The 11,368-nt window shown below is 35.1% G+C and overlaps 1 protein-coding gene across 2 annotated transcripts in view; it reads left to right on the forward strand.

Annotated features, from left to right (window-relative positions):
- The window catches only part of ERC2 (ELKS/RAB6-interacting/CAST family member 2), a 439,008-nt gene extending 436,522 nt beyond the window's left edge, over positions 1–2,486 (forward strand). For both annotated transcript variants that reach the window (XM_070933636.1, XM_070933637.1), the window contains exon 15: positions 2,460–2,486. In XM_070933636.1, the coding sequence (XP_070789737.1) occupies positions 2,460–2,486 (27 nt within the window). The remainder of the gene's footprint in view (positions 1–2,459) is intronic.
- Positions 2,487–11,368: the final 8,882 nt, after the last annotated feature.

Below are 11,368 nucleotides of genomic sequence, written 5' to 3' on the forward strand. Positions count from 1 at the left end.
CACTTAGCAGTTCAAAAGCACGCACCGTAAGTAAATTAATAAGTACCACTTTGATGGGAAGTTAACAGTATTCCATGCACCTTTGGCAAATAGCCATGCTCGCCATATGATCACAGAAAATGTCTTCAGACAGTGCTGGCTCCCTCAGCCAAGAAATGGAGATGAGCACGATGCCTTAGAATCAGACAGGCACAGGGAAACCTTTACCTTTAAATTTATTTTACCTTTATCAATATAAAATAATATTATGATATGCTACACTATGCTAAGTTATGCTATGATTCACACACACACATATATATGTACATATACATTATACACACATACACACACACACACACACACACACACACACAGATGATAGATAGATAGATAGATAGATAGATAGATAGATATGATAGTCAACAAAATAGCATGAAGTTGACCTAATCTAGAGGGAATCTTTATCACTTTTCTTACTGAAGAATGCTTGAAGAACAATATTTTCATCATCTAATATGTGCATTATTTTTACCAGTAGCTTACACTAACTGTTTTCTGAAGAATTACTTGAACAGGTGAATAAGAATAAAGCATTTACCATTTCCTCAGAGAAAACATACTCCACCTGTTTTCAATGAGAAGAGGCAACATGATGTTGCAGGGCAAACATTCCAGAAAGAGAGTATTCACAGCTTAGAAAGACTTGATCCCATCCTGGGAAATTATTCAACATCTGACTGCACTTGTAATCCAGACAGGAGAATTAGAATAGAACAATTACCATCTGCCTGAGAAAAATTCAGTAGAATCCATGGTCATTAATATTGAACACAGTAATTCCTTTATCTAAATGTGTTCAACAGATTTATCCTGGAAAAGCAGGCATTTTCAAGCCATCTTTCTTTTCTCTTTCCTTTCCTTTTTAAATCAAGTAATCTCTCAGCCAGAAAATTCTTTGTTCTCAAAACCACACTAATTTAATTCTACCCACTAATACTATTCTGGCAGTTTCTATTTCATGTTACACACATAAAAATAAAATCCTTACAAAAAGAGAAAAAGCAAGGTAATTGCAAACGTGGAAGTAAATTTTCAATTTAAATCAAGCAAAAAATAATAATAATCAGGATCCCATTTATATTAGGGTAGTTTGGAACAGAATTTATTCTAAATAAATACATTCTGAATAAATTCTAAATGGTTATGTAAAATTCTGGAACTACATGCAAGGAAGCTCATAAAATTGCACTTGGAGCAGAAAATTGTTGGCATCTTGAGAGAAATGTGGCATGTTTCGTATCAGGCAAAGTCCCTTTAGATTCACATTTTCTATAAAAATACACTCTTTAGGGCTGCACCATCCTTGCTGCCTCTGCTCTGTCCCTCACTTGTTCCCTCTCATCTTTAGACATAGGAAGCATTTGGAGTCAAAGGATATGTGTGAGGGAGGAGACATACAGCTGTAGCAGGAAGCTAGTTAGCCACCATGATACAAAAAAAAGATGCTGAGGCCCTAGAAAGAGTGCAGGGGTCTGGATGCTAAATTGTAGAATGAAGGTCTAAGGGAACTAGGTATGTTTAGTCTAACAAAGAGAAGGAGACATGATAGCCATCTTCCAATACTTGGAACAGCTGTCATGGGAAGTGGGGGTTGATTTATTCTCCAAAGCATCTGAAGAGCATGGGTAGAAGCTTGTCAGAGAGAGACTCTATCTGGAATTAAGAAGAAATTTCTTAACAATGACAACAATTAACAATTGTTGAACAATTAATCAATAGAACATCTTACCTCCCAGAGTTGCGGATGCTCCATTGCTGGAGATTTACAAGAAAAGATTGGACCACCTATCTGTAATAGAATAAGGACTCCTGCCTTGAACAGTGGGTTGGACTAGAAGACCTCCAAGGTCCCTTCCAGCTTGAAGTTTTTATTTCTATTTGTTTATTTGCCTCAATAAATTGTCTCTTTTGGTCATTACTATATTTCTGTGCTATACAAAACTAAAATGATTCATTAAAATACTTACTGATATATTTATTTAAATAGTCACGTTAAGTTTAAAAAAAATTATATCCTCCTCAGAAATAAGACCAATGGAAAATCATAATATTGATAGGTATAGTTAGCAATGTGCTTTCCGAAAGAGCTATGAAATTATCTTCTTGTTATTACCTATTCAGATTCATAATATCTTTTGGATGCAAAATTACAACTCTGTTCAAGCCATGTTTCACTACATTTTTGGATTTGTGCCTTGTGAAATGATCAACACTTGATTGATCATGGAACCTGCCTGTGTGGGAAAAATTGTAGGAAGGAAAATAGTTGTTGTTTACATTTCATTCCAATGTGTTTGAGAACCTGAACTTTCATCACCAAAGATTAATAGATCTTCAACTGCACTGAGGTAACTAATTGTTTCTTCCTTTATTCCAATGCTAAAACTCCAATCTACCTCCTACTGGCTGGCTGGCAGGATGATGAGGAAGGCATATGGGCATAACCGGTTCCTATAAACCAAAGTTCCAGTTTTGTTTTGAAGGGTGAGATACTATTTTATTTTATATTTGGATGCAGTGCTTGATTATTGTAATTTCTAACTGTGGTAATGGGTGCATCTTGTGAATGAGAAACAAGCAAACTGAGATAGTGATTTCCACTGATCAATTTTCTATTACTACTAAAGGTTGGCAATCTTTCCCATTGTAACATATCCTATGCAATTCTACAGAGTTGAAAAATATTATGGTGATGTTCAGTTACATGAATCTACCTGGACTTCATTGAGCTAAAAGCTATACAGGATTGTATATGATTAATACTTGGATAAGAGATCACCAGAAAGTTCTGTGGCTAAAAGAAGGCAACTGCAAAATAGTTCTATATCAGGGGTGTCAAACTCAAGGCCCAGGTGCCAGATCCGGTTCGCAGGGTCTTAGATTTGGCCTGTGGGGCGGCCTTGGAAACAGCAAAAGACTGGCCCATGGTGCCTCTGCAAGTGAAAACAGAGCTTGGGGAAGCTGTGCATGGCCCACCTGGGCTCTGTTTTTGCCAGCAGAGGCTGCAGGAGGCCATTGCTGCCGAAAACACACCCTCGATGAGTAACGTCGAGCTGGCCATTTGTGTGTAATGGTGCATTCAGGATACATTCCAGTATTTTCATTTTATCAGGCATAAAAAGTGTCAGTAGTTCTAAAAAATGGATAGATGGGTATCATTAAACAAAATAATCAAAACTCATCATGTTATATTGTCATGTTCTTTTTAAATAAATTTCAGGACTTGCTTATGATATTTTTCATTTCATTTTCCTTGACTTCGATTTAATTATACCAATTTAATTATTGATTTCATTCATTAATCACACCATCTGTATTTCAGCTACTTATCTTTGGACTAATGGTAAGTTAGAAGTAATATAGAAAGTAAAATAACACCAATGTCTGTTGCAGGAAATGCAGAAAAATCTTATGAATATTTGTGTATAAAAACTTGACTCAGAACTTTTATGGGTTCAGAAAGCAAATTTATTTCTGGTACAGCCACAAGAAAGTTTCAACAAAAATGATTATTGAATAATTATCAAGGTACTATGAATTTTGCATTACCACACCCACTTTATATGTTATTAATTTGTGATTATTTTCCACATCCTCTGCCAAACAATGCATTTTAAAAGAGACATATTTTCTTCATGTGACTGAATTTGTTTTTATATCACACTGATGATAATGATAAAACTCTTCTTTCTCAAGGATTACAACATATTATTAAGAATTTCTTTTCCATGCTGCCGTTCTAAACTGTTGTGTACGTTAACATATATTTGCTTTTTTCATCTGCTGAGTATTCAAGACAGCTAGCCTATTTTAAAAAGTAAAACACAATATAAGTTTATTTTATTTATTTTATTTATTATAATTTGTCAAACATAAAGAAAAACAGGAATATTATAAAAATACAATGACAGGGACGATTGGCACGTTAGTTTTTGGAAAGTTTTTGAAAAGTATGAATTAAAATTAGCAATAGCAATAGCATTTAGACTTATATACTGTTTCATAGTCCTTTTACAGCTCTCTCTAAGTGGTTTACAGAGTCAGCATCTTGCCCCCAACAATCTGGGTCCTCATTTTACCCACTTTGGAAGGATGGAAGGCTGAGTCAACTGCTGAACTGCAGCTAGCAGTCAGCTGAAGTAGCCTGCAGTACTACACTCTAACCACTGCACCACCTCAGCTCTTTTAATTAATACTAAAAATGATACTAAAGGAATTTAACGATTATGCATGTACAGATTTTCTCAAGACTAAGAGAGGGAGGATCAGCATCTACAGCATCTCTGCATGCATAGACAGAAACACATTTTAATTTTGATTACCTTTATAACACATTTAAGCAAAACCGCCAGCAGTTTTGCCAGTAGTTTCCAATGTAATTTACAGTAGCATATGTCCTCAAAGTTATTTTTATTAATATTGGACATAGTTCCTGCTGTCAGTAGTTGATTATATGCCATGACTGGCCATTGTTCATATTTCAGGTGAAATCAATATTTTAAGATTTGGCTTTAAATGTAATACAGACTTTAAATTCGCATTTGCCTTATTTCGGGATTTTTTTCATTTCCCAATCAAGCCTTATTCCTCTTTAGTACAGTAGTTTCTTCAGTACAGTAGTTTTTCATCTGAATACTAATGAGCAATGGCTCAGCTTAGCTTCCAGACCCACTGGATGTAAAAGTGGTAAACATCAGTGTGGCTGATACGGGATTAATTTTAATCACATATTTTAGATCAATGGATTTTTTTTCTCATTTTAATATACAAAGGCTTAAAACACAAAATAGAATACCGGTAATCTTGACTTATGCCCAAAATTTCTGTTGCTAAGCAAGACACTCGCTAAGCAAGACAAAATTTAAACGTTTGAATTTTGTCGCATTTTATGACCTTTCTTGGCACAGTTGTTAAGTGAATCACTGCAGTTGTTAAGTTTGTAACACAATTGTTAAGTGTACCTGGCTTCCCCATTGACTTTGCTTGTCAGAAGGTCACAAAAGGTGATCTCGTTATCCTGGAATACTGCAACTGTCATAAATATGAACTGGTTGCCAAGAATTTGAATTTTGATCACGTGACTGTGGGGATGCTGTAATGGTTGTAAGTGTGACAAACGGTCATAAGACACTTTTTTCAGTGCTGCTGTAACTTCGAATGGTCACTAAATGAAGCGGTTAAGTCGAGAACTACTTGTTTTAACAAAACACGCTTTTAATAGAATGTTAAGGGAAAAACAAATAGTGGCTTCCACAGAAATGACCCTTGAGAACTGGCAACATCATTGTTGTTACTCTTCATTTTTCCCCCCTGTGATGTTGTTCTTTTTGTTAATTAGGTATGTTTTTTATTTAGTGCTTTGATTTATTCAATTCCCAGGAAACTGTGATTGTTGAATTGTCTAGATGATAGATACAAAGATAGAAAAAGAAATTCAGTTTTAGTTGGTTTTTAAACATAAGCCTTTAAAACTATTTTTTATATAGGAAAGATTTTCTAATAGTAGTCATAAAATGTTGATTGACTGGACACTGAGGTATAATGCTAAAACAAATGTCACATGAGATATGAACTGAATCTTATTTTATGAAAGTGAAAGCAGGCATGGCAGAGTGATGGCTGCATGTGATATGTATCCCTGTTCAAATGTTTCCCCAAGCTAATGAATAAGAACCTACAGTACAGAAATATCTTTTTGATCAGAAACATACACCAAAGGCAGTCAAGAACCCAACTTTCAAGTCTTTCCCAAAATCTATTTTTTTTGGTATCGTTTATTCCTATAACTAACTTTGCTTACTTTTTCAGATCTGCCCTAAAAATCCCTCAAAATAATTTTTAACTTTGTCCAAGGCCAAGGAGCAAATTGAGTTTTCACAGAAACCCATTGCTGAGGCAGTAGGGGAAGATGATAGCTAGATGATAAATGATAGATAAACAGACGGTTAGATAAATAGGTAGGAGAGATAGATAGATAGATAGATAGATAGATAGATAGATAGATAGATAGAGAGAGAGAGAGAGAGAGAGAGAGATGATAGGTAGGTAGGTAGGTAGGTAGGTAGGTAGGTAGGTAGGTAGAGATAGATGATAGACAGACAGGCAGGTAGGCAGGCAGGCAGTCAAACACGGAGGGAGACAAACATAATGGCATTTTTCTGTCAAAGTTCAAAGAGCAGGGTACTGTTTCTTTGAAGTAAATTTCTAATAGTGAATTTTGATGGAAACATAGGTGTGCATCCACAAACAGTGTGTGTGTGTGTGTTTGTGTGTTCCTTTCTGGATCTCATCCTATACTGAGTATTAAATTGAACAGATGGTTTCAGCTTCTAAAATGTGAAATCTCTCAAAGGATTCATGAATATATTGGACATGATCTTCCACAGACTTCTCCAATCCAATGAATAGAATGAGACTCTGAGAAACGAATGTGTCTTGTGTATAATTAAATTCAGTTCATATTATCTGAATGACAGAATTTTTTTATCTGACTGCAGGGATAAGTTTACATTAAAAAGAGTAATGGGAAAGAAAGAAAAACAATAGATCTTTACTATTCCCCTACCCACTCACATTACTGCATTAAATAATGGAACATTTACATCTAAAATACAGTAATTTAACCTCGAAGAAAATGTAGCTCAAAAAAGTTATACTTCTTTTTCTTACCAGATTGTGGCTATACAGTGTTATGCAATAACAGTTATCCATTTAGGGTTGCTGAACCATTTGGTTCTGAGTTCAGAAAATTGAATATTGTAATAGTATATTGTATAAATATTAATTAGTTAACTATTACTTAAGACAATATCTGATTCCAGCCAGTTTTAATTCAGAAATCCATCAATAGTTTAATAAATGATGGATTAACATAAAGTGTGGAATCTATCATTTTCATTTTCATTTAGTTCAGAAAGAATTTAAAACAAAGGGAAAGAAGCTGAAATGGAATTGTTAAACTATTATTATAAAAATGGAATTGCCTTATAAAATAACACTTTCCTGATTCTTGGCTGTTTGTTGCTACATCGCAAAACTCCATTATGCCTTTCCTTCTTCAAACTTTCAATAAACTTTCCACGTGGAAATCATACAGTTAAATGTTCTGTTCTTGACTCCTCAGTCTGGTCTAGATCCCGACCTCGTGAGTCCCTTCAAAAGACAAAAGGTTCATCTTGATGGATACAAGAAGAATCTAGATGAATACTGCAAATAATGACATATTCCTCAAACAGCATCTTTCCCAAGTTTGAATTTAATAAGAGTTGGATGAGAAGAGGGAAAAAAATACACTTAGTCCTCTATTTCCAGCTATTATTTCTTGTTAGTTATCTTATAGTTTTGTCTGCTTCTTCTTCTTCTTCTTTTTTTTAAAAAATAATCTTTATTTACATTTCAGTTAAAAAGAAAAGACAACACAACATAAAGTGACACACAAAAAACAATACAACAATAAACATACGTACTTCCATATAGTACCTTAATGAACAAATATTCGGTACTATAACTCTAAATTATATTCTGGAGAAGACAGAACAACTTGTATACCTTAATACATCAATTAGGTCTATCCGACCTCACTTATCCTATATAATATAAATTTCTCGTTAAATACCATTCCTCATCTAATGTGGGTTATAGTTTCCTCTTTTCTAACCATTTATAAAATTTGTCCCAAGCTAAACCTACTTGTGTTTGCTCTCTATCCTTTAATTTTTTAGTTAGCATATCTGCTTCCGCACATTCTAAAAAATTTTTTATGATAGCCTCCTCTGTTGGGATATTTTGATTTTTCCAGAGTTGAGCATATGTCAGTCTCGCCGCTGTAATGATATGTAGTGCCAAATACCATAAGTCCCTTTTTATATTTTCCGGCTTAGAACCGAGCAGGCATGTCTCTGGTCACCAATTAATTTTTAACATTAAGATCTCATTGAGCCATTTTTTTATTTTCCCCCAAAATATCACTGTTTTCGGACACGTCCACCACTGGTGGTAATAGGTGAAAATAGAGATAGGTGAGGAAATAGTCAAATAGTCAAAGATTCCATGATTGCTTGGGGGAAAAACGTTAGGTACCCAATACACTTAGATAAATGGCAAGAGATTTGGTGGGATAATATGAAATTAGTAGTATTATGGCCTATAAAGAAAATATCTATAAAATGATATACAGGTGGCACCTGCCTCCCGATAGACTAGCTAAAATGTTCTCTGGGCAGTCGGCGGATTGTTGGAAATGCGGATGGGAACATGGCACCTATTACCACCTGCTTCTTCTTCTTCTTCATGCCTAGATCAAACTTTAAACTGGCAGAATGAAGTCATCTTCTTGGCTTTGTCATTGGCCAAAAATAAGTCATTATTGGTACATATTTCTGGTAGTAGCCAACATACCAGCAGATGGGCCAGCTACATGGCATTAGTTTCCTATCTGGTCTATCCTGAAGGGATGACATTTCTTGAGTCCTCGTAGAAGATTCTAAGACCCAACATACCCATACATTTCTATAAACGGCTTTGCAGGTACTATAAATAATTGAAAATCAATGCAAGCTATTTTCCTCTAAATAACTGTGAAAATGGAGGCAGCTATGCAATCTTATTTGTTCTGTAATGCCAAACCACTGGTTAATCTGATATGAAAAACTCTGGACTCTCCCTCTCTGTATTACTTGTTTTCTACTTTCAATAGAACAATGGCATCAATTGCCTGGTTCAAATGAAACAACAGTCATTGGGTTTACATAGAGCACTAAATCTACTCAGGCTTACTGAGTAAATCACAATTCTCACACAGCATGCTAGGTCAAAACGGAGCAAAATACATTTATTGGTCTGTATTGGCTATGCAAATGTTTTCAAAGAGTTATGAGGCGTTTACAGATTGTACAGATTTGCCCAGCTATTTATCAGAACTGATCCTGGTTCTGTCTCCATGTCAGTGTGGCTTCTGACACATTGTAACATCAGTCTGAAAAAAGACATGGTTGCTTTAACAATTGAAAAAGAGGTGGTTCAATACTACCCTTTCAAGGGATTTTCACAGCCTTAGTATGTGTCAAGCAGAACCAAGCTAGCATGTTAAAATCCCTATCTTTTAAATAATTCCCTCAGATTTTAGGGTAAAGGGAAATTCTAGTTAGTTTAAATCCAGATGTGCTTCTATGTTTGAATTGAAAGGGGAAATTCCTTTTCTTAACAGTGCAGTTCTCCGTAAGGGCAATAGGCAATCATTCTTTTTTATGGGATAAATTGAAAAGAAGCACTTGAGGGGATTCGGAGATTGGGGCTAAACTTTCATTTCTAACTTAGATACTTGATTTATTAAGAATCCGACTTTGTTATATCTGTTTCGCGTTGCCCTGCCATTCCTTTAACACAACCAAGGTTTGGTTAGATGACAGCTTCATACCCAGATGAATTCTGTCATTTTTTCAGTAACTAGAACTCAGTAGTAACCTACAACATCTTCTGCTATCTTCTAGTTATGGTTGTAAGGTTGCAAAGCTTGTCCTTGTTAATGTTACATTAGCACAACAATGACTGGATTGCTTTGAAAGGTGCAGCATCCTGCCTCCAACTGAATTTAGAAAATAAATCCTGTGGAAATGAATTTGCTTTCCATAAAAGTGCTACTTTCAATGGACTTAAATTAGATCTGCCCACTGGAGCTGATGCTGACTGCAATTGTATTCCCCCCCCCCGCTCCCCTTCAATTGATAAATCCCTGGATAACTGTAATTGTTTGCTTGTTCATTTGTTTATTAAATTTCTACACTGCTCGTCTCACCAAAGTGACTTTGGGTGACAAATGTGTAACGGTGCAGGGATGGTTTTTAAAGCAGCCTCTGCAACTCCATTTCACCCCAATATTAATAACATTGAGATAATTTGTCACGGTAATATTATAGTTACTCTGATTTGCTCTAGAGGGTATATACCTGTTGCTAATAGAGGTGGAGAATTATAGCCACACCGTGATTTGTCAACTTGTCATTCATACATTTCACATTTCAGGAGACTTTTAATCCTTTCACCAGTCACTTATAAGCCTGTTTTGGTAAATCTCTGTAATTTTTTATTGTTTTGGCTCTTTGCAATATAGAGAATTAAATCTGTGAAGCCCTGGATATTGTGTTTACTTCTTGCAGCATGCATGTTCGTCAAAATTGTAAAACAGGTTGCAAATATTTTTACTATTTTTCTTCTCTTATAAGAACTGCCTCTTTTTAACTGTTTGAAGGTTAAAGGATCAAAATTAACAGGGCTAACTTCTAAGCTCATGTTTAAACTCTTTTGCCCATATTATTTATTTCCTTATTTTGATATTCAGCTAAAGAAAATAGCAGCGTGGGGACCTCTCCAGCTATGTCGTGAATCTCCGGATGCACTGGAATTAAGTCCTGCATTTGGTGTTCCTTGTTTTGCTTTGTTTTTCATTCACCTTGAACTCCGATGTGATTGCATGTCTGAGGACAATGTTCTTTACAAACTCCTGCCATGAAAATCTTTATGATTACAAAGGGTGTTTCCCATTTGCCATATGTTGTTTGCTGCCGGCACATACGCTGCACAAATGCTGTTTCAGAGGTGACTGGTTTTGCTTTTGAAGTAGAGCACAATGTTTAAAGCTTCATGTAGACTATACATCTGAAGGAGCTGTTTGGATAAGGAGGATACATTTTATAATGCTTCCACCAGTTTGGCCTCTTAAATTATATGGTGTGGCGTATTCAGTTTGGAATGGTGTTTTGAGATGTAATCCATTTGAGTTTTGTGTTCAGACTGGATAATGCTTCCCATCTCTCCGGATTGTAATGGGTATACAATAAATGACCTTCCCATGGAAAAGAAATTAAAAAAATTATAGTTTCACTAAGGAGAATTTTATGTTGTAAATTGCAGACAAAAGCAAAGACAGATCACTAAATTTGCTTCTTATGTGGCTCTAATAGCTTTTTCTTTCTTTCTTTTTTCTTCTAGTAGCAAAACTATGATTTCTATTTCCTATGTCTATCTCAACCTGGTTCAGGTTATTCTAGAGAAAAATAAGGAAAAAAAAGTTCATTATTGCCAAGAACTTGTTTTCAACTTTTTGCTGGCCACCAAGTCACAATATCCTAGGACTTTAGACCTTGCCTTTAGCCAGGCATAGTGGCTGCTGGTAATGTGTCATTTTAATTTTTTTCTTTATTCAAATTCATTAGGGTCGCCTAACTCATAAATTTCATAAGTTTCATAAGTTTATTTGTCAAGCATATATAAGTTAACAGGCAAAAGTATAAACATAATTTGAATACATGAAAAGAGTAAGTGAAAAGGA

The sequence above is a fragment of the Pituophis catenifer genome, unplaced genomic scaffold, assembly GCF_029215685.1.
Source record: "Pituophis catenifer annectens isolate HBS135680 unplaced genomic scaffold, rPitCat1.0.hap2 SCAF_2, whole genome shotgun sequence".
Taxonomy (NCBI): Eukaryota; Metazoa; Chordata; class Lepidosauria; order Squamata; family Colubridae; genus Pituophis; species Pituophis catenifer.